The 24232-nt window shown below is 49.6% G+C and overlaps 1 protein-coding gene across 2 annotated transcripts; it reads right to left on the reverse strand.

Moving 5' to 3' along the window:
* Positions 1-2033: 2033 nt before the first annotated feature.
* Positions 2034-24232, reverse strand: FAM167A (family with sequence similarity 167 member A). 2 transcript variants are annotated; one of them, XM_086744397.1, is made up of 4 exons: positions 23990-24232; positions 14993-15529; positions 4585-4853; positions 2034-3873 (listed from the first exon to the last, which is right to left on the reverse strand). In XM_086744397.1, exons 2-3 carry the CDS (start codon positions 15368-15370, stop codon positions 4590-4592), a joined length of 642 nt encoding a protein of 213 aa, XP_086600523.1. In that variant the 5' UTR covers positions 15371-15529; positions 23990-24232; the 3' UTR covers positions 2034-3873; positions 4585-4589. The 2 variants fall into 2 exon arrangements, with proteins under 2 accessions (XP_086600523.1, XP_086600522.1); XM_086744396.1 differs by having other exon boundaries at positions 2034-4853.

Genomic DNA, 24232 nt, shown 5'->3' on the forward strand with positions numbered 1-24232 from the left:
TAGCACTTCCCAGTGCCAAAAGAGTGATGAATGAGACACTCTCCGAGGAACAATGACCCTTTTTGTCGTTACTGCGCTGGGGCTGTGACAGATAAGTGAGGTCTTATCCATTAGTACATCGTGGAAGACCATGCCAGGGAGTGTGGCCAGTTGACTGTAAGTTAAAATGTGTAAAATTGTTTTGTGCTCCCTCTTAATTAATCCAAAGAAAGTCAGAAATCAAGCTGGGTCAATTAATTTTTAACTGATTTCTTAGAATCATAGAATCATAGAATGGTTAGGGTTGGAAGGGACCTTCAAAGGTCATCTAGTCCAACCCCCCTGCAAGGAGCAGGGACATCTCCAACCAGATCAGGTTGCTCAGAGCCTCATCCAACCCGGCCTTGAACGTTTCCAGGGATGGAGCTTCCACCGCCTCTCTGGGCAACCTGTTCCAGTGTTCTACAACCCTCATTGTAAAAAATTTTTTCCTAATATCTAATCTAAATCTACCCCCCTCTATTTTAAAACCATTACTCCTTGTCCTATTGCAACAGGCCCTGCTGAACAGCCTTCCCCATCTTTCTTGTAGGCCCCCTTGAGGTACTGGAAGACCGCTATCAGGTCTCCCCGGAGCCTCCTCTTCTCCAGGCTGAACAGGCCCCAACTCTCCCAGCCTGTCCTCATAAGAGAGGTGCTCCAGCCCTTTTATCATCTTCGTGGCCTCCCCTGGACCTTCTCCAACTGGTCCATGTCCTTCTTGTGTTGGGGGCTCCAGAACTGGACACAGTACTCCAGGTGGGGTCTCACCAGGGCAGAGTAGAGGGGGAGAATCACCTCATAGATAGAGCTTTGGGTTGACTAAAACGTCAGGGATTGGGTCTAGCTGGGTGAATGGCTGCTACTCACGGAAAGTAGAAAAGTTTCATTAAGGCTATTCAAACAATGTTTGAATGAAAATAAGGTGTTAATGGTTTCAGTTTTAAATTAATATTTTTCGAACTGTTTTATGTAAAAGCGAAATGTAACCCCTTAAATACTAGGCTGACTCTCCCCCATCCAAAATTTGCATATATGGGAGCTTTCTGGGGCGAGAAAAAATAATCTGAAATTTGATCTTCTAGTTAGCCTGGAGAAAATAACGGTCTTCCAGTCTGGCCATTTAAATTAAAAATGCAGTTAATTATGCACATGGGCTAGTCTCAAACTCGCTCTTTAATTTCAATGAGGAACATGTCTCATTTTTGGGTGGCTGTGGACAACCCTTGAATCAACATCCAGCAGATCCCTGCTTTAAATAGACGGAGCCACCTCTGTGATGCCACTGGTGCTCCAAATGGAGATACCATGGCCTTGATTCAGCAAACCAAACACGTGGTCATATTGAAGGGTGTTTTCCACCTGGACCCCAGAGGTGTCAACCTTGGTTGCCATCAACCATTTTCTGCAGGCATCTTAGGTCATCTAGGAAAGCAGACGTGGCTTTAGGTCACTTGTACGAGGAGAGGAACTGGCACTTGAGGGCACAACTCATCTCATTGCAGATAGCTGAGACCTGGAGTCTCCTCTCTGGGAATTTTGTGGTGGGAGTTGTGACCTGTACTCATGTTTCTCAAGGACTACACAATCTTCAGATGACTCATTTTTTTTTAAACAAAGTTCAGCAAAAATCAGACTTACTTCTGTTTATTTTTCTTCCCTAGCCTGATATATTTTTAAGTGCCTGGACCCACTTTTGACTCAGTGGCTGACTAACAAAACAGCACCTAACATAAAAAAAGTGATTTTTTTTTTTTTTTGGCTTTCTTTCCCATACATTTTTGTCCAAATACGTAATAAGCGCTCCCACTTTGATTTCTTCCCTTGTCCAGACTGCAAGGTGGAGCAACCGCTGATGGAGCCGTAGGGATGTCCCAGTGATGTCTGTGGATAGAAAAACCTGACTGGAAACCTTGCACACCTGTAAACCTTGAACGCACCAGACTGGTGCTTCCCCAACCGCTCTCCAGGCAGAGCTGGAGCCACTGAACACAGTGAGAGACCAGAGGCAGAAATCAATACAGACATAATTTTATAATTAAAAAAATTGTGCATTTCGATGAACAGCTGGCAGTTATAACCATCCCCCGTTCCATTTAATGCAGAAAATACACGTCTGGAACCCAGATGTCTGGTATTTCTAATGCCACATATAATGAACTCCTAAGACTGTGCTTTTACTAACCTTCGACATTCAGCTACCAGACAAGAGCCCAAAGGCAGACCCACCCTACACTTGACTCTAGCTGATCATAGAGAGAACCAGTCCCCCTCTTCCAAGGCATTATTTTCACTTAAATTGCTATCTTTTGATCAAAAACGCCTCTGAAAATCAACATGTGGGATATTAATTGATTTTTTTTTTAATTAAAAAAGTAAACAAAGAAGGATTTTAATGAGGTTTGTTGTTTTTTTTTTTTTCTTTTTCAAGAAGCCCGTGGGGGAATAAAGCTGTTTCTCTACTAGTAAACTAAACAACATCATGGCCTGTTTTCTTGTCCAGAGGCCAACTGGCAGACTGGCCACAATCCAATTAAACCCTCACCGCCTGGGCAGCTCAAGATTCAGCACCCAGGCATGGCATTGATTAATTTACTGGTGTAGATAGAGCTCCAGCGCCCAAAATACCTCCTTCCTTAGCAGAAAGAAATGATACTCAGTGAGCTTCAAAGTGGAGGGGGAGACATCACAGAGGAGTTACATACTGTGGGAGACAGAGGAATGAACTCAGCTCCGGAGTTCCCTGCCAGTCCCCAGCCTCATGTGGCTATGAACCCCTTCGTGATGTTAATTTGTTCCTTCCACAGAGACCTGCAGAGGCAGATGAATTATTTGTCTTCTGTGCATTGCTCTAAGCTCTCTGTGGAAACCCCAAGTCTTGAAGCCTCATCGCATCTTCTCAGGCAGAGCAGAGTCTCATTGGCTTCTGGTTCACGTCACGTTTGGGAACAAAGACATGGGTCCACCACTCAGCCTCCTGAGAGAGGCATCCTGCAGGCTCCCATGCACACACACAACTGATGCACGCGCACACACACACACAGCTTACACACACAGGTACAGGCGCATCAACACGGACACATAGCTTTCAGCTCAGTGCTGGCTTACATCTCCTGCTCGTCCCGAGGGCTTGGGTGGGTGCTGCAGGGACACAGTCACGTTCACTCAGCCGCACAGCTCTCTGCTTGGGCACGCAGAGAAGAGCAGAGTTGGGCTGGGGTGATGGGTTGAGAGATTACACCTCCTACCACGCCAGGAGAGGTGTTGGCACAGGAGGGAGAGCCTAGAGGCATCCATACACCCTCTAGACAGATTGTTTTGGGTGCCAGGTGTCCCAAGACTGCCATGGCTAGACATCTTTAGTACCTGCCCTTGCTGGGCTACAGCACCGGTGTCTCTGCCCTCCATGCCACATACAGGTAGGTGTGCAGTTGTGTGCACTGAAAGGCAAGAAAATATAGCATCCATCTCACATACTGCAAGGCAGGGAGGGAATCCCATGTGTTTGCCACGGGTTTAAAGCTCATGGCAGCAATATTTCTCCCTTTAATTTTACAGTCACGGTTTATGTTCATTACACTAAAGTCCCTTTTCTCCTCTTGAAGGTCCTTTCTCTGATGGATGTGTGTTGCTACAGAGGATCCAGGATTTGCTGGTGCTGCTGTTGGGGGAATGTCAGCCTGGGGTGATTTCTCCAACATGAGATGTCTTGGGTGCAAGTTACCTCCTTTACCTTGCTGCTTGCCGGGGACAACCACATGGTGTCTTGTGGCCGCTGCTGACGACAAGATCAGGAACACGTATTGCTCTGGGTGTAACTTCTAGTGCACACAGGCAACTTCTGGCTGGTGGAGTCTGTATATATATGTGACCATGACCTGTCCATAATCTATACCACAGGTACAATTAAGCTAGAGTACACTGGACTCAACAGAGCAAGTCAACAAACATATCTTTTCACCACTTCTTGGGGCTGCATACCATTTAACCCACGGTGCCTCACCTGCTGGGAGGGCTCCTTTTCACTGGAAATCAGCTTCTCACCTGAAATAGCCCCATGGGCCCTGTGTTTGGGCCAGCAGAGGCTGAGAATCGATGCCCAAGGAGACATCCAGGGAGGAGAGTGATTCTGAAGAGACGGCTCTAGCCTCAGAAGAGGTAAAAGGGAAGGGAAAAGGGATTTTGCTTTGCTTTGTGGCTGATCTTTGGCCCTCCCCTTTGATTTTTGAGTATGATCAACCACATCGGACCTGCGTCCTCTCTATTACTATGGAGGGAGGAGAAGGAGTAAAGACTTGTAAAGGAGCAGGCTAAGTGCACATGTTGGGTTCAGATGCTCTCCACGCTTCCTTGATGCAGGTCCTATCTCCTCGACGAGCATCTCTGGGCTGTCTCAGTGCCCAGCTCTGCTGCTCTGCCCTGCCACCAAGACCAACTGTGGGTTCCCTGTTTGCTCCTGTTCCCTCTGCCCCTCTTTGGCCTCTTTTCACCCAGCCATCAGGCAGAGAGAGCCCTGGCGCTGCCCAGTCCTCTCGCTCTTTCTCCCCCATCCTTCCCTCTTCTTACCCCCTTCAGCACAGCGAGAACCGTCGGGAGTTGATGTTCATCTTGGTGACCCCAATGAGCTTGAGCGGCGTGGAGAGGCTGAAGGAGCTCACGAGGGGGAAGTCACAGAAGAGGTCGGAGAGCTCATCCCTCTCCTCTAGCTCGTATGTGGCGTCGTTAAGCATGCGCTGGTGCAGGTGGCAGGTCTGCTCGATCTTCAGCTTGTTGATGTCGCTGCGAAGGCGCATGAGCTGCCTCGCCAGTTGCTGGTCCTGCAGGCGCATTTCTGCCTGAAACACAAGACGCAGGGTAGAGAGGGAAGAGGGTATTGGCAAGGCCACAGCAAATTTGCCCCTCATGCTGCTCCCTGATATAGGCGGCACCAAATCATGGGAAATGTAACTCATCTAGAGATGCTATGCCATTGCAAAGAATTGGGAGGGAGAGAGGGGTCTTCCAAGCAAGCAATACACCCCAGTCAAATACCAGCTCAGGATGGTGAATTTTTAGTATTCAGGAAGCCTGCACTTGCTCAGGTTTTCAGGAGCATCAGGAAAGTGGAATTAAAGCCAGCCATGCCAATGTTATTGGCTTGGGTATCTCTCAGCGTAGGCTTCAGACCTTCTATCTCAGCCTTAAACAAAGCCCAAATTAATTTTGCTCATAAGGGAGCAACCACAATGAGAAGTAGCAATTAGAGGTGGAAAGGACCAATTAAAAGAACCCCAGAGAACAAATCCCCAAATAACTTGGCCTGAGTTTCCAGCCTGCATAAATCAGACCTGGTTCATGACAGCCAGGAATGCGGCCCTCCACATTCCCCATGGCTTATCTCACCGATTTGAAGTTGGTCTTGGGACGGGACCTCCACAGTTTCCCACAGGAGAGAGAACAACTATCCTGCAGGCTAATGAGCTAAGTGTTTCAGAGGGTTTTTGCCTCCCCTGGCACCTAACTTCAGAAGGTGGAAGATTCAGAAGTGATGAAAGAAAAAAGCTTGCTTTTATTTTTTTTTTTTCATTACAACTTATAATTAAGCAGAAAAAGTATTGCCACGGGATATTGGGAGTGGAGAAGGAAAGAGGTGAACGCTTGGTGAGATTCAGTGCAAGAATCAGCCTTCGTCTGGGGAAGAGAAGCGGACAGAGCTAGAACAGCAGATGCTGAGAAGACAGTCCCCACGTCTCACCCCACATCCCTCTTCACAGAAAAGCAACAAGCCACAAAGAAAACAGAATGGAGGGAGAGGAGGCGAACAACTCTTCGCAAACTTTGCAGCTTAAATCTCTCTGTAAGAGATGGAGACAAGGAGAGAGCAAAACTAGCTGGAAAATAGTCCTATGCCTGCCCCAGTACAATGCCCTACCTCTTTCCCTGGTGTTGCCTCCATTGCAGGACATAAACTGGCACTGGAAAGAGCCTCTTGGCACCAAGCCTCCTGATTTTGTTTTGTTTGGGTTTACTTTTCTCCCAGTGGCTCCCTGGTTAAGTCCTGTCCTCACTGACTTCTCAGTGCGTGAGATGATGCCCTGAGCTCATCCTCAGCTGCATCGTGGAGATGCCCTGACCCCAAATCCATCCTTTACCTCACTCCTTTGACTTGCATCCCTGGTTCCTTTGCTTCCTGTGGTTTGAACAAGCTCAGGAACAGACGCCCTTATGAGCAAGGTCCTGGCTTCCTTTGAGCTGAGACGAGCTCTCACAGTCCCAAACAATTCCCTACAGGCACTTTTCAGGAGTTAACATAGAAGGATTCGTCCTCAGCAGGCATTTGGAATACAGCCCTCTTGTCTGGATTTTAACAGCACGGATGTGGTCAGACCATACCGGTTTGCCTCCAGGCCTGAAAATGAGCTGTTTAGTTTACAAGCGCAGATGCAGCTCTGGGGGTGGGGGGTAAATGTATTCCTGATCTGGTGGCTCAGGCATGAAACTGCAGAAGGGAAGAGAAGAGGGAAAATTCCCCTCGGGAGGCTCCGCAAGTAGCCCTGGGATGAGACCTTTCCGACGCGTGATGCGTGGGCTGCCGGAACAAGGCTGTCAACCAGAGCAGTGTCGGGGTTGCTCTAGCTTGTGGCACAAGCCCTCCTCCTCCAGGCAATGCCTCCAAAGATGTCAGAATTGCCCTTTGCAGCATTTCCAGTCTCACAGCAAGGTGAAGCAGCCACCTTAGGAGGCTGAAAGGCTCCAAGGGAAGCTCCAGCTGTTTTCTGCAGCTGTCGGGAAGCCCTTTGCAATGCTGTGCTCAGAGCCTAAGCTGAGAGCTAGGCTCTGAGCTATGATGAAAGTTAATCCAAGCCAAGCAAGGATTTCTCAATCCTGCACCATGGAGACATCCTGGAGAACCTTGCCTGGTGCTCTCAGCCAGCAACTGGACTCCAGCTCGGTTGCCTGGAGAGGATTAAGTCACCTTTGTACCAATCTCTGAGTGAATCTCTCTCTCTCTCTCGGGAAATCTCTCTCGAATTGTTGGCAGGGTTGTGGCCATTTACCTTCTTCAAAAAATTACTGTTTCTTTGCAAACGTCATAGCCTGTGCCCCCAGCAGAGTAATGCCACTTGGCAGGTTTTTCTTCTCCCACGTGAGTTGCAATGGGAAAAAAAAAAATTAATTTTTCCTGTTTCACAATGAATGCTGTGACTGGACATTTTATCAGGAAGGGGATCACGAGTGTTATTGAACTGCCCCTTGGTTGTTCTTTCTTGTCAGTTTATCAAGCTACATAAGAAATGTCAACAAATGCTTTCACTGAATGTTTTGAAGAATGTGGGATTAAAAAAAAAAACCACCCCAGCCAAAAAGAGTTTAAAAATTAATTGAGTGGCCATTGTGGAGAGCGATGTGAGCTGGAGATTGCTGGTTTTCCCCTGCAAGCCAGCTTTCCGCTATTTGACCCGTTCTTGCTTTCCCTGTATTTTGAGGAAGCCGTCTTTATTTCATGCAAGCCAGAAGACAAAGCCCTCCAGGGCATGTCCTTCAAGTGCTCAGTCTCCAGTCACCCCCATCGAACCTGCTGACCCCTGGCATTTACTGAGCCAGCCACATGGCCCGTTGGCCCACCTGTAGGGTGGGGGCAATGTGACATGGGGCAAACCCACCACCCATCTACACTGACCACCTAGGCTGTGACACCAGCCTGGACACAGCCCTTTCTGGCTGTTCTTTGAGGGTCAATGGGGAAGCAGGGGTGACCTGTCAAATGTGCACTATCAGGCAAGGCTTTCCCAAGGGGATAAAGCCCTCTTCTGCCCTCCAGGAAGGAAGGGTAGATGGGTGAGGAGCAAAGCCTGGCAATGGCTGACTAAAGGATGACACGCACAATGAGGAGATGGCACAGGGAATGAGGACTGTCACCGCTTGCTCCCCTTGGGAGCCTGTCTTGGCTTCCCAAGGGCTTGTCACCTTGCACAGTGACAGGTCCCATGGGTTGACAACTGGGCAGGAGGCAGAGCACAAAAGTCCCCACTGTGGGCAGGAAGGGTGGGTGGCTCTGCAGGGCACAGCCTCCTTCAATCCTCCCATTCATCACTGGGGCTTGGCTCAAGATGCAAACACCATGTCCTTCCTCCGTGGACTTGTCCCATTAAACCCTGCTTTGTTCAGAACCACCCAGAATATTAGCAGAATTTGAATCAGAACCCAGAAATCCTCATTCTCCTTCCCTTTTCCAGAGTCTCCTCACAAGTACTAGAAAAATTCAATTCATCCCACGCTGAGGACCAAACCATCACTAGAAATGATGAATGATCTCTTTTAAAAGGAGCACTGTCGGGTCAGCAGAGCTCCACAAAGCTTCCTGGAAAGAAATAATGGGATTACAGGGACCACATCATGGGAAGCCATGGGTTTTCGATTTACACAGTTGACCTACAGGGCCAGTCATCACAAAGTAACTCGATGTACCGATTCATCCATATGGGACAACAGCATGATCCCACACACTCTGTGTAATGTCCTGGAGAAACCCACAGGGAGCACTCAGCAGAAGCCATGCTTTTTGCTTCCTCTGAGTCTTACATGCCAAATACAGGAAGAGCCTTAGATATGTCTTGCTCACACAAACCACTTTTTAACACACTCTGCCTCTTTCTTCACGCCCAGCTCCACCAGACAAAGAGCTGCCTTTCATCTGTATGGTTGGAGCACACTATTGGGATGGACAGGCTGCTGTTTTGAACTTCCTCAAGTGGGAGGGGCAACCAAACCAAAGTCCTTTCTGGCAGAGGAGCTACTACAACTGGTAGACTCAACCACAAAGCTGGATCACAGAGGCCCAAAGTCTTATGAACCCAGGAAGGATTTTCTGTTTGGATTGAGCCTCAGAGTCTCCCAGGGATGTTTAATATGGGGGAGGGAGAGAAAGTTTTGCATACATCCTTGCTTGCTTTCCAGTCTAGGTGGCTTAGTCCAGATAGGTAAAGGTAGCTCAGGGTGCAGCCCAGACTTGTCTTCAAGTTTGCCTTTACCATACGGTCATAGAGAGGAAGACCAATAATGTTCCCATTGCCAGTGGTCCATCTCCCTGCATTGGTATGGGGGGAAGTGGAGAGCACCTCATGGCATGGAGATGTGGAGCTCCTTGGGACCTCTTCTCAAAAGAGAAGTGTCCCATGGACAGAGTCCCAGTCTGCGGTTTGTGAAGCTCGTAGTGGTGGTGTGTGGAGAAGCAGCTGCTGTCATGGGGCTAGTCCTTTTTATTTCCAAAAGATCAAAAGAAACTTAACTGTAAACTAAAAAGGGTGCAACCACTTGGATTTGAGCACAGAGAAGCACAGACCGGTTATTACACCCTTACTAAACACTTCAGGGAAGCCAGTTAAGTTTGTGTTTTGGTTCGAGGCTTCGTCTTCAAAGGTGCTCAGATGCCACCCTGCCACGGCTGATTTTAGATGCTCACACCCTTGTGCTGCAACCCGCAGCCCCAAACAAGGTACCCCACCTCCTTCTGCAGTGCCAGGGGGTTACACACCACCAAAGTCCCGCACACCTCTGCCAGCTGACACATGCAGAGCTTGACATGGTGTCGTACTTCAGCCTTCTGACTCCCTCAGAATTAATTACCTTTCCTGGGAGAGGTAGTTACCTCTGGGTTTGGTTAAATTAAGAGGTGGTAAAATGCATTCAGGATTGGGAATGGTGGACCTAGGACAAAGCCCACTGGCAGGGGAAAAGCCTGGCAGCTCAACATCTGAATGAGGCAAAGAGAGGGATATCTCAGTGGGCTTACGCAGCAGAAGAGCACATCATTTCTCAGATGTTTCTGCAGTTGGAAGATGTGAAGAAGCAGAAGTGAGGGCAGAGAGGGGGAGGTGCGAGCCTTGTGGGCCTTGCAGGCCTCACCCTCTGGCCTCCCGCCGGGCAGCCGACTGGGCCCAGCTCGGCCCGGCCCAGCTGCAAGAAGTGGAGAGGAGATGAGACGCGAAGAGATTCTGAGAGGCGTCTGCCTGCCTGCTGTGAAGAATTTCTTGCGAGAGGAACGGCTGCAGACGCCAAGGTCAGTGCAGATGGAGGGGGAGCAGTAATGCGGCTCCTGGCCAGAATTCCCCTGCAGCCTGTGGTGCAGCCCATGGTGGAGCAGGCTGTCCCCCTGCAGCCCGGGGAGGCCCACGGAGGAGCAGAGATCCCCCTGCAGCCCGTGGAGGACCCCACGCCGGGGCAGGTGGAGGCCTGAAGGAGGCTGTGGCCCGTGGAGGGCCTGCTGGGACAGCCGTTCTGGAGGGACTGCACCCCGTGGAAGAGATGACCCACGCCAGAGCAGTTTCATGAAGGACTGTGGCCCGTGGGAGGGACCCCACGCTGGAGCAGGGGAGGAATGCGAGGAGTTCTTCCCCCGAGGAGGAAGGAGCCACATAAAGTGATGTGTGATGAACTGACCGTAACCCCCATTCCCTATTCCCCCTGTGCCCTTCGGGGTGGGGAGGGAAGGAGGTGGAGATAATTGAAATGTAGTTAACCTTGGGAAGATGGAGAGGAGGGGGGGAAGTTGTTTTTGTTCTCTTCCTTATTATCCTGCTTTGGTTTTATTAATAATAAGAAATAAATAGTTTTCCCCAAGTCGAATCTGTTTTGCCCATAATGGTAACTTCAATGATCTCTCCCTGTCCTTATCTCAAACCTTGAACTTTTTGTTATTTTATCTCTCCCTGTTCCCTCAGAGGGTGGGAAGAGCAACTGAGAGACTCAGTAGCTTGGTCCTGAGTGGGGCTGAACTACGACAAGCAGTTAATAACAGATGTCTGACCAGCAGGACATAGGTGTTTTATGATTTCCCAGGAGAGATCATCAGACATTTGTGTCCCTTTTCAAGAGTCTTTTCCTGCATTCTGGCTCACACACCTCAGATTTCAGTGCCTTGGTGAATTTGAGATGGAAAATGTGTTCTCCTACTGGGACAAAGTCAGAACTCTCCTAAGATGTCCCAATTCATAACTTTGTTCTTTAACCACATTTTGGAGGAAGAAGACTTTGAGGGCTTAATTTTAGAACTTGTAAAGCCTAACAAATTTCAAAAAACAAAGAGGAAAATGCAGTCTGACCACTCTATCCTTGGGTCTGTTAGCACACACAGGCTGGTGATGGCTTTACTTTCAGCATTGATGAAGAGCAGCCACACTTGACAGCGCAGAGGCAAACACGAGGGCAAAGAAGAGGCAGGAGGAGTTGGAGGGGGAAGTGCTCCGTCCCTGGGGCGGTTCAGCACATGCTGAGTGCTGCAATTTGCTTGTACACCTACACAGAACCTTTCAGCGCAAAAAACAAGAGCAGGAGTTTGCATGTCTGAATAAATCAGCTTCTCTGGGCCAGATTCTCAGCAGGTCCCAGCTGACGCGGCTGGCTGGAGCTCAGTGGGTATATGTCAGTCCTATAAACCAGGGCCAGGACTTGATGAGCAGAATCCTTGGGACAGGTCATGCGGGGTGAAAGACCAAGAACAGCAGATGCACAGTAAGACCTTGGGTTTGTCCTTCGCTTCACTTCTGAACGTGAGGAGCCTGAACTTGGCTGAAGCCAAACCAGAGCAGACTTTGTAAACAGGGAAGCAGATTCCTTGCAGAGTTGGATGACCTCTTTTGTGTTGACTGGGAGTAATGCTTCAGATTTAAAAGGTAACTTTAATTTTAAAGCCAGATACTCCTGGACTATCACTTGCCCAAGCAACGAACCCATTCCGTAGCACCAAGGGGAATTTTGGACACACGCATACTACTAAATTCACTTTTCTGCCTCGACAGGTTTTGGCTAGGATAGAGTTAATTCCAAAATCCGGTGGTCCCGAACAAATTGCCTGTTGGGAACAGTCCCCAGCATGTGCAAACTCCTGAAGCTCTAAGTGTTTGGCAGTGTGCTACCCGGTACAAGCCAAATCCATGCTGGGGCCATGCTGCTGAAGTAACCCAGTCTAAACATGCTGGTAGCTGTGATGAGGGCTGCATGGTGTGGGTGACGGAGCACGCCTTGCATCGTTGCGTTTCATTCAGTAAGGACATGGTCTGGTGTACTTCTTTCCTGGATAGAAATCTCCACACACACCAGCTTTTGCCCTTTCATGGACAGATGAATCCTATGTATGCTAAACTGACCTCTCATGAAGAACTATGCAGAATGGGGGAGAATTCACCCTGCAGCAGAGGACAGCGTGGTGGAGCCAGATTTAACCCCAGCTATGGCTACTGGATCATTTTAAGATGATCTTCAGAAAGCTACCTGGGATACTCACACTCGCTTGGGCAAGGTTGAATTGCATGATGCTCCCAGGTCTATGGTCTCCTACATTAAATCAGACCAGAAGGATGGATTGCCCATCTGGTGTGACCTTACCCAAAACGTGGGGTGCTGGTGTCCTACCTGGCTGCCCCAAGCAGGGTGCTCTCTGAGGGATGCTGAGCTTTCTGGCCTTGGCTTCTGCTTTAAATAAATATATCAACTTTCCTGCTAGAAAGCCTTCCTGATTGCTTTACTATCACAACATGGGGATGAACAAGAAAAAAAAATACCGGCTGTTTTGGGATATGTGGAAGCTTGTTCGTTTATTTGAAAAGAATCTCGATTTCACCCTTGAAATGTAATGTGAAATGCATCTTTTTGTTCCAGCATCCTGTGATGCGATGACTTTGCTGTGTTCTCACTGTTTGCTGGCAGCTCTTACCTGACAATAGTGCCTCCAACATAGCTGTTTAGCTGTGTGGTCAGTCAAATACATGTTCTCTCTTTTGGGGTAATTGTTTTAAATTATATGAGTCACGTCCAGATCCAGCAAAGACTGGTATAATTAAGAGGCAGGAAAATGGAAAGTGAGGAACAATTAGGGTTTGCTTTGCCCTTTTTCCTCTTTAATTTAAACTTTTAGTTTTCATCAGATGGTGGTTTATATACCACACCCTAGTCTAAAGAGTAGAATTGGACTCTGAGGCAATTTATACTTCCATCATGAACACAAACTGAAAGAGCAAACCTTTTAAAATCCAGGGCTCTGAGAAGGAAACTCTTCTTCTTACTGTCTTTGTACCTCTTGAGAGTTGGGGTTTACATCGAGTGCACTGTGAATTTAAGATTGCAGTACAGATGCAAGCATGGACCCGGATTCAGGTGTCAGCTCAGGAGCTGAGATTCTCCAGAGCACTAAGTGATGTTAGGAGATCAGCTCAAAACTCTTTGTAACAGTCCTGGATTCCTGAAAGCACTGCACTTGCCTTGTGAAAGCCATGATCCTGAGAAACATTTCAACCACCAACACTGCGACATTCAGAACCACCTCTGTAAATAACTTCTCTAGAGATAAATGTGGCTGAGCAAATACAGCAAGAGCAACAAAAAACTGACAAACAAAAATTATCTGGAGTAAAAGTCAGGTTTAAGTTTTCCTTAAAGACTTTCAGTGCTTATCAAAAGCAAAGCATTTGCACAGGAACATTTTCCCAAGTGTATCTGAACCACAAGTGATCCCCCAGCCCCCTGAGACCCTGTTGCAAACATTTCTGCTGTCCATACAGTTGAAAATGCTGGTGGGACCCACAGGCAAGCTTCCAATCAGACAACAGAAACGAAGCCTTGTGACATCAGCTATTTCCAGTCATGTGGGCCAAATAATAAAGATTTTTCATTCCACTGAGGAGAAGGAAAAGACCACGGGAATTGTGGTCTTGGTGTCTGCTTGCTCCTACACTTGTGAAGAGCACTGGGGCTCATTCTCTATGCCTGAAAAGAACTGCCCTGGGCTGGTTGTGTCCATCCTCTTGACCTTCTGTGGCCTTCAGAAAATATGTGCTGCATCCATCCTTCCTCCTGGGAATTATCCCCAGACTGTGATGACTCCTGAGCTGGGCTGGAAGCTGCTTGGGTCAGAACTGATTGTCCCAGGCCAAATTTGTGCCAAAAACCATGACAGCAGCACAATAAAAGATGAGCTTCCCACGCTCTAGCTTTGTCTATTTTCCTAGCATAGGTGTAGCATTTTTGTCTTGTCTTCCTCCCTGTGAAACTACCAGTCCATGACTACCAGAAATAAACATATGTGTAAGATAGGACCCAAGGCTGGGATGAGAGGATGGTAGACATGTGGACCAGCTTCTAATGAAGCAAGGCTCAAGAGATGATGAACCTGTAAGAGCTGGATGAGGAGGGGTCTCAGATAAGGTTCTGGTATCACGCATGCAGCAGAAAAAGGAATATTATTAATTAGATGTTACATGGTCAGAACAAGGGGTTTCCACAACAGTTTGGAACAAAAAGAAACACTTGGTCTCACTGTGCAGAAATAACTTGGTCACGTTACCACAAGACAGTATAGACAGTTATGAGCTAAAATTAAAAAAAAAAAAAGAAAAAGGGGGAATTAGGCAAACAGTGGGAGGTTAGATCCACTAAAGACTGTTAAATGCAGTGGTCTGAGTACAATCTCCTGCTGAGGGAGTTCCTAAACCACCAACAGTTGCAAGCTGCAAGGGCGGATCCAGAGGATGGATCTAGTCAGGCCTTCTTCTCACAGCCCTGACGAAGCATCCCTTCATGCCCAGCAGAGAAGGGCTATTGCACCAGCAGTGCCCACGTATTCATGACGTATTCACACCTGCTGTATTCCTCTGAGTGCTGAGATATAATTAGAGAAGCAGGGGGCGGGGCGGGGGGGGGGGGCCACGAGCTGCTAAAAAGTCCTAAGCAGTGCAAGGTGCCATATGTCCCTAGCTTGCTGGATGACAGCAGGGATGCTGAGATGGACCCAGCTCCTTCTCTGAGGTTATAGATGCTCTGGCATTCGCCTTTTCCCTTCCCTGGGCTGCTCCTGCTCCCGCCAGCCACAGAAAACACAATAATTACTTGTTGCCTTTTCACCTGGGCTGAAGGCAGGTGGGAACAAGGAGTCACTTGTTTCCTCCTTCATTTTCCCGTCTTGAAAAAGTACACTATCTAGCAGGGACAGGAAACCACTTACCAGTTCCTTCCTGAGCCACGTCAAAGCTTCATCGATGCTCTCAAAGCCACCTATTCTCCCTGAGGTAAGAGTCACCTTGTCTGGGGCAGGGCTCCCATTGAAATGCAGCTGCACCTTCCCCAAGGGGACAGTCTCTTCCATGGCCTTTTTGGCCTCGTTCACCTCCTTCTCCTCCTCTCCTGATGGCTGGGGGCTCTTCCATGCCTGCTCCTCCAGCTTCGCCTTCCACTCCAAATAGGATGGACGCCTGGTCTCCAATCTCAACTTCTCTGTCAATGCCTTGAGGCTCCTCAGGTGGTCATCAGGAGGAGCAGCACCTCCAGAGCTGGCATCTGTGCTGTCCTGTGCCTCTTCTATTTGGATTTTGGGTAGAGACATCCTCTTTGGGAGTCAAACAGCATAGAGGTGTGCTGCCAAGGGCCAAGGATAGAGGTGGGTAACCCTCAGGGCTGGACAAGTTCCTGTGGTGTGCCCTTGGAGGACAGCTGCGGCAGTGGTGGCTCCAGCTCAAACGCTGCGCTGGCCCTGGACAAACACCTAGGAGAAAAACAGAGGGTTGGTTTCTAGTTTGAAAAGGAAAAGGGAGCGAGAAAGGAGAGACGGCTCTTGCTGCAGCAGAGGGAGAGAGGGCTTTGGGAGAGGCACGGTGCCAAGGTGCTCCTGGGAAGTGTTACCTCACCTCAGCTATCTGACTGCTTTTGGGGCAGGAACAGACAGGCTCCGGCTTTTAGGGAAGCTCTGCTTACCTACATCTCCAGTCTTAGCTCAAGGGGCCATGAAAGGGTTTCCAAGGAGTCCGGGACACATTCACAGACCCCTCTGCGGCTGTATCACACAACCTGATGTCCTCTGGAGACCACAACGGCTGTTGCTGGGGGTCGGGGTGTCTGCAGGCACTGCTTTGCTGGTTTCCTGGCTGCCAATCCCACATCCTTCCATTTAGGCAAAGCAGGGCAGATAAAGTAAGACAAGGCAAACATCTCCCAAGAGTTTGAGCCAAAAGGAGAGCTGGAAAAAAGTGGCTTTTTTTATCTTTTTTCTTGCCCAGTTTTAGAGATTTGTTTTCAGATCTAGGCTTGCTAAAAATGCCAATTTGCAGCCATAATATTCAGTCCCTGCCTGTCCAGCAGGCTCAGGATGGGAGCATGGTCCCCAGCCAAGTGTGGGAGTAGGTGAGGTGCCGGCATGGTTTGGGTTCAAATGCCAGCACTCAAGGAGACTTGGACTTGTGGTTTCCATCACTGGCCATGACCAGTCTGCCCACTGGGAATGGTCCCAGTGGTTCCCTTGAAAACACAGTGCTGGAGGGCTAGCACAGAGAAGCCAGGAACTTCCTCCCAGATTCTCCTCCTGCAACCACATGTGGACTCAGACTCTACCAAAGCTGGTAGACCAAATCGCGGGACTAGAGCGGCAGCGGACTCGAACAACTCCGCAAGAGTTAAGCTCAGGCAGCTTCTGCATTCGTTTGCCGGTAGGATCAGATAAGAGACTTTCTCAAGGTCGTATTCTCATCTATGGCTGAGCTAGGAATAGATCCAAAGCTCTCCTCTACGTGTTGAACACAAAACAAAATACTTTTTTGCCTGCCTGGTAACATGCCCAGAAAGACCAGCCAGGACGTATAAAGCTTTCTAACTGGATGCACTACACCACAGCGATACGAGTTACTCAGCCATTCTTCTCCCTGCTATTTGCACCCACAAAGGCGCGTGGAACTCTGAAATCCAGACCGTAATTATGCCTCTCGAACCTTTTCAGTGAGAAGATTCAATTTAAAATAAACACCAGCAGAGAGTAAGATTTATCCCACAATTGTGTGCAGGCACATGAGCTGAGCGAGGAGTTGATAATATACACACAGACAGTCTGGGGGTGGAGAATTAGTCATGTCGCGGTCTTGTTCCTGCTCCTATTTATGTTAATGAGAGTTTTACCGTGAGCAGGAGCAAACACAGATACTATATCAGGTTGAAGCCAACAGCTCTCGTGTCTGGAGCAGCAACAGTTTTCCTTCTTCTGTTGAAAAATAGATAGTATGGAGGGGAAAGCAGGGGACTCCCTTTTCGGAGAGTCGGGTCCTACACCAGCTCTTGTGCGGATGCTCTGCAGAGCTGAAGGCATGTTGATGAATTTCACTTGCCTCCAGCTCCAGCCTGCTGAAATCAATAAAGGGAAACACCTAACGACTTTAAAGACCTCACTTCTGAGCTTTTTTTTCTGTCTGTTGAGATGGAGATTGCTAGGGGTGGCCAAAACCTGAAGCCCAGTAGAGTCTGCTAGTGGATTTGGTAATGGCTAACAAAAATAATATTTTTATTGTAAGACTGACTTTCTCAATGCCATAGCTGCAAAGCAGAGCCCCCACAAACTCCTTTGTCTTGTGTCTTCAGCACGTATAAAACCCTTAGAGTTGAAAAGGCCCTCATTATTTGAGGTCTGGGTACCTCTCACTTAGCATTTTATGGCGCTGGATGCTGAAAGCACGACAGCAGGCTGGAGCATCCCCTTTGCCATGACCCTGCTGCTCTCTCTCCCTCCCCGTCACTGCCTTCCAGCAGCTGCGGGGGGATTTTATTTTCCTACCCTCAAAGCGGCATCGATCCAACCCAACCTTCACCTCCTCCCAGGTGCAACACGAAACTTCTCATTCACTTTGTAGGGACACCCTGTAAATAAGGCATGTCTGTTCCCCAGCCTGTCCATACTCAAACGACAGAAAGGGGCCACCTCTAATTTCCTATCAATATCTTGGACTTGGGTCAAAGACCTGCTGTGGAAAAAAAAAAAAAGAGATCTGAAAGTGGTAAGCGTGTGAAAAATGTCTCTGTGGGAGGCTGTAATAGAAACCTGTTTGCTGCCTGAGAGCTACCTAATTCCCAGGAACAATCCTGGCCTCTGGCTCAAACCAACAAAGTCTCCCAGGCTCAGTTCTCCCTAGGCTGGCCTGTGCATGGGGATTTAAGTGATTAACCCTTGATTTGTCTTCATTATCACACTTGCCAGGCTCAGGGCACTCGTGCCATACCTAATTAGGAGTAACGAGTTCGGCAATAAAATAGGATGAGGATCAGCTCCCACTTCACTAAGATCCTTTGCTCAGGGGTTTCCCCCTTCCTTTTCGTGACTCTTATCAATCCTGAAGGCACAAGGACACATCAGGTCACCGAGACAACAAAAAATCCTTTTGTCTCTTTGTTGGTTTAGGTTTCAATCAGAGAATTCAGCTTAACTGACATACCCTGTGAGCTGTAATGCAAAGAAATTAGCAGAAGCACACGACCAGGATGGAGAAATGACAGGACTGTCAAACTGGCTTGGGGGTGAAGTGCCACTCTGCCAACACTCATGGATCTGGCATGCCCCAAGGCTTGGCTTTTGCGTGGTTGCAGGTCAGTAATGCAAAACCTGCCCTCTCCCATGCCAGACACACTTTGTGAAGCTCATGGGGTGTCCTGTGCTCTAAGAAACCAGGTCCAGTGGCACGATCTGCCACCACAACGTCCCACTGCAGCCATCCCTCCCACCCTGAAGCTGATGCAGAAGACCTGTCCCCATCTCACACATCCCTGCCTATGCATTAGAGCAGGGGATCAGGAGACCCATGTGAACATCCCCTGACAAACCATGTGTGATGGGATAAGGAGGCACAGGGAGGTGTACAGGAGTGTGAGAAAAGCTTTATTTTATCATCACTGACGATGGACAACAATACATTCAAATGCTGTCCATGGCCAAAAGGGAGATCGCACAAAATAACAATAAGCACAGTGGGAGTTTTACGTGGCTGAGAAGTTTTATACCTCTGTACCTTCCCCATCAGCTTTCTGTGCCCTGGTCAGCTTTGAACATGAGGCATTCATCAAGCAGCATTCATTGCTACGTGCTGGACCAGGGCAGCACAGGTACAGCCTGTTAAAATAAGGGCTGCAAATAAGGACATATGGTGCTTTGGAAGGTCACGTGCTGGGGAGCAAGAGGTCTAGGAGAAGAAAGGAAAAAAAGAAGAGAGAAACACTCAGAATGGAAATGAGAGGGAAAAAGCAGAATAAATAAAACTATCAGCCGAGACAAAGACGCGGGGAACAAATTATTCTGCTCCCTTCACTATTCCTAGTGGACTTCGGCTTACTGTAACACCATTTTTTTTATTGCAGAGGAGCAGCAGTGATTGTAAAAATCCATATTACTCTGTTTGTCTAGTCACTGAAAAGAAAAAAAATCCTCGGTGTGAGATGAAACCCAGGCTGAGGGATACCCTTTTGCAGGATGGAGAGTGCCCACATAGCCCATGGATGACCCTTCTGGCATCGGTTAAATAGGGCAGAGATAATGGTTTGGCCTGTTAACGACCTTCAAAAAACACTTCAGCCGCTTTTATGCCTCAGTTTCCCTCTCACTGAGTGGGCAGTTCATGCAAACAGCCTGCAGGAGCAAAGCTCTGAGGATCTTCAGAGATGTCCAGAGATTCACCTCTGGTATCCTCAGGTCTCTCCATCTCATCCCCCATGCTCTGACTATAATCGGTGCAGGGATACCCTCAGGGAGCCACGGAGTTTGAGATGCAGCTCCCCTGACCGTTTGCAGGCATTTGCTCCAAGGGTTTGCATAGGTGTCACCCTGTGAGCCATGCAGACACCCCTTGATCCCACAAAAGAAAACCCTGCTAATATCGTCAAGCTCTACGGGTCCCAGTGGGTGAGGAGGACCCTGAGCCTGAAACATTGGGCTGAAAAACACCGAGGTGGGGGGACAGTTCCCGGTGTGCATACCCTGCGCAGGGAGAGCCGTGTTTGCATTCCTTTTTGGTACAGCAAAAAGATGGGGATGGGGTGGGGATGGCTGACCTCCCCCCGGAGGTCTGCAGCAGGTTGGCAGCTGGGCATCGAGAAGGAGACGCCTATGCAAGGGGGTTGCCATAGCAATGGAGTAAGGGAGGACTCCGGATGCTGCACGGTGGTGGATGGAGGCTCACAGGCATCCTCTGGGCAGTGAAGACACCAAGGCCCTGGGCAGTGGATGAAGGGACGAGAGACCCATCCGGGTCAACGCCACGGCTCCCTGGAGCAAGCTGTTCCCTTTCAGAGAGGCTGCACATGAATTACTCCTTTTTCCATGCCAAAATGACCTCACTCAGGAGAGGAGCTGCTGTGCTCTGTGGGCTTTGGTGAGCTCGGGCTCTTCCTCACCCTGGGGTCCTGTGCCACAGCCACCAATCGCTCCCCTGTCCATCCCACAGCCTCAGAGGGCAGCCAGTCTTCCTGGGTTACCTTATCCAGCATTTGGCCACCTGATCCCTGTCTATAGCACCTGAAATCTGCTCCTGCAGAAAACTGATCTGGCTCCCAAATGCCTTTCTTGCCAGTCCCGAAGTGACCTTCAGCCTCCCCCCCACCAAAAAGAGAAGATGCCAGCAGCCTGAAGATCTGCCCCATCTTGAAGCCAGGGCTCCCACAGGGCAGAGGCCCCTGCTGAAATTGGTGTCATCAGGGTTGGATGCTTTCCGCCTGCTCAGCATGGCTGGGGCAGGATGGAAGGGGGTCTGCCCATGCAAGGCTGGAGGGGTCAGGGAAGAGCCCCCAGCCCTCACTTTTAGTGCCCACTGGATATAGTGTCACTGAAGACCTACTGACCACATTCATGTGAGCTGTGAGCTTGACCCTTCTTTCAGGGGCAAGATCAATGTGACCAAGCTGGGCGTCATAAGCACAAGCACAGGTCCAGGTGTGGTGACTCTACCTTCAGGCTTCCTTACAGGGCTGCCCACATTAACTCTGTCCCTTCTCACACACACAGACCCAACTTCCAGCGTAATACATGACAAAAGCCCAGGGAGAAGCCAAGTTTCTGTCCTTGGGGTTGATCCAGAATGCGATGTTCTTGCAAGGGTTGGAGAGGTGGTCACAGAGCCGCCACAGGCAACAGGCTGAGATATGGGTACAGGACCTGGCTTAGCGGGATCCTGAATGCACCTGGATGTTCCTGCCCATTTACTGCTGTGAACAAATCCCCAGAAGACCTCTGAGACAGCTTGGATGCTAAGGTCAGCAGCAGGGAAGCATCCCCTCCTGCTGCTTCAGCCCTTCAGATGAGTCCATGACTTTCAGGGAAAGAGGGAAGAAGTGGGGCTTTCTGTTCACGTATGACCTGGGGCAGGGTGAGGGTTTACCCTCACAAATCCTTCTGCCCAAATGACCCCCAGATGGACCCACAAACAGTGCAGTGAAGGGAGGAGAGGAGAGCAGTGGCTGATTGCAGCCAAGCCACCAGCCTGACAAGAGGAGCAGAGCAGAAGTGCAGAGATAACAGGAGTCTGCACTCCCTGCCCTAAGGCGTTTCTCCTATGCTGATCTCCAGCATCACCAGTAGAGTCAGAATCTGCTTCAATAAACACATCTGTCCCTTCCTGTCTAGCTGCATCTTATCCCTCCTTCCTCCCCTGCACAAAAACAAGCAGGCTTCTTGCAAGGAAGCAGGATGGAGATTGCTGCCTGCTTTAGATAGGCTCTGGCAGCTCCATTTTCAGACCAGCTCAGCTCCCATTGATCAGCAGATTTCCAGCTGCTGGGTGGAAATCCTGCATGAAGATGGGCATTGCCAGATGTTTGGCATTCCCTCCAACCACTCTTCCAGTGAGTGGGAAGTATTTGCAAACTGGGAAGATGGAGGGAGGGGGTCAATGCTCTCAGCCCATCAGCCAAAACCACGCATAATTCCTCTTAGAAGGAAAATTATTAAGCAGCAGGAACAAAGGCAAGTTTCTAACCTCTTGGTGAAGACACTCCATCCACCCATCTTCTGGTAAGGTCACTTGAGATGTGAAGAAGGGGCAAGGGTTGCTTCTCCATGCACGGCCCTAGGGTCTTAGCAGGTCTTGGGACATAATCCTGGAGGTCGAAGGCTTCATCTGTCCCCAGAGATGCCCCCAAAGGACCTGTGGCTTGGCAGAGCCATCTCCTTCCCTTGTTTTCCCTGCTGCCACCCTGAGCACAGCCACGTTTCAGTGAGGAAGGAGCGGGTAGGAACCCCTGTGTCTGTGCAATCAGGGTAATGCAAAGGGCTGGGACTCCTTGGGAATGAGCCAGGTCAGGCTGAGAAATGCTCTCCTCCCAGGAAACTGGCACAGGGAGTTATTTTTCCCTAAATGCAGCATGGAATTCAAAAGAGTATATATTCAGAAAAAAAAAACCTCACCTCTGTCCGGAGTTGCTGGGCTTCTTTCTGCCCAGCACTGAGCTCACGCTGGGCCAGCTCCCATTCCAGACCCCAAGGCTCCAAGTTAAAGTGAATGGGGGAGCTGGGTCAGCCCCCCAGCCATTCCCTAATCCCCTTTCCATGCTTCCTGTCCCATCCCATTACCCGCCTTGTCGGCTGCCGGAACGATGATCACACAGCCTCTGTACTCAGACCTGCCTTCTCCCAGTGCAGAGCTGCACTTTGGAATTTAATATTATTTAAGGTGAGCTGGTAGCAAACAGACACCCAAATCCCTTTCCCCAAAAAGGCTACGTTACTCTGAGGCTGATTATTAATTTATTTTTTTTCTGCAGCGTCTCTGCTACATTTTGCAAACACCTAATGTCTGCAGAGCTACCCTGAGCCCAGAGCCGAGGAGAAGCCAGATCCCTCCCGTTCTGTTTTATTTTTTTTTGTGTCGTACCGATTCCCACCCCCCCCACCATGAAGAGGTACCACTGCAATGGACATTCAAAAGGGAAGGAGATGCAAATAACAGCGGCGGCCCCAGCATGTTGAAATGATGGCTGGCAGAAAGAAAACCTATAGCAGCCAAAACAGGCTCGATCCCGCTGAAAAGTAGGGAGTCCGTAGGATACGGAGGATGAGCAGACAAAGCCGAGGTAACACGGTACAAGCCAGACACAGCTCATCACTGGAAACAAGGCACTTGCTTTTCATCCATTTTCCCCCCACCTCCACTGAGATCCCTGATGTAGAAAAGCTCCGAAGGGCTGAGCAGTGCCAAATAAGACAGGGAGCATCGCTGGAAAATAGGGAGGGGTCTCCTTAGCCCCCGCACAGGTGCCTGTTGTAGGAGAGGTGTCAGTCCGCACAGACCGGGGAGGGTGCAGGCTGCACGATTTGGGTGGCGCGGGTGCAGGGGTGTGCATCGCACCCGGGCGCGCTGGCTGGGGATTGCACAAGTGCTTGTGCTGGGAGGGGTGTGGGCTGACAGTATTATTTTAGCAATTAGCCCCAAGCTGTTCTACAGGGCTCTGAAGAAGTTCTAGGTGATTTTTTTTTTCCTCCCTCAGTGTTAACCTGAGCCGCAGGTGGAAATGTGCTCTGCTCAGCACGCAGTGCCTGCTTCAAAAATCAAAGGTAGCTACGCCCTGCGAGGCCACCACGCTCCATCCCATTATGTCTGCACTGCACAAGCTGCCAAACCTTTCCAGGGTTTTTTGCAAATCTCAGGGAAGGGGCAGAGGGAGCAACAGGTGATCGTCCCGAAACCTGGCCAGACTCTTCCCCCTTACACCTCATCCAGTGCCAAAAAATCCCCCTGAAGGTGGTGAGGACCCCCACACCACTCCCAGCCGAGAGGAAAATCCACAAGCCTCATCGTAAAGGAGGACTCAAACCCTGCCCAGATTTCCAGCCAGTCCCAATCACTGGGGAGCCAGCATGCCGGCCATCTCCAGCGGATTTTTGCAAGGCAGGAGATTGTGGTTGGTGGGGGGACAATGCAAGCCCCCAGCCCCACCATGTCAGAACCAGCGCTCCACAGCCCAGTGCTGAACTTCACGGTGCATGGGGTCCCCGTTGCCCCAATCCGATGCTCTCCAGGGACCCGGTCCTTGCTGCTACCCCTTTCTGTGGATCTAGAAAAGCCGTGGGTCTTGTCTAGCGCCAGGCATCTCTCAGATAGCTTCTTTCTTGGGTGCAGTGGAGTGTCCCCAGTGCAGCGGGGTGTCCCCAGGGTGGCTGTGCTCCCCACCAGCCCCAGCACGGCCGAGCCAACGCAAGCAACAAACTTACCAGGCATCGAGTCAGAGGGAAGACTGCACAGACATCTTGGCTCCCCCCTTCCGCCTCGGGTCTCCAACTTGGTATTTGCAGAGCGGTGTCACCAGTGCCTTCAGGAGACTGTCTCATCCTCCTCTCTGTCTCGCTTCAGAAATCTCTGTGTGTGTGGTTTTTTTTTTTTTTTATTTAAGGGACTTTTTTTTTTTTTTTTTCCAGCGGTTGCGTCAGGCCTGTTGCCTGGAGACAGGCGAGCTA

This window comes from Chlamydotis macqueenii, chromosome 3, assembly GCF_036417535.1.
Source record: "Chlamydotis macqueenii isolate bChlMac1 chromosome 3, bChlMac1.mat, whole genome shotgun sequence".
Classification (NCBI taxonomy): domain Eukaryota; kingdom Metazoa; phylum Chordata; class Aves; order Otidiformes; family Otididae; genus Chlamydotis; species Chlamydotis macqueenii.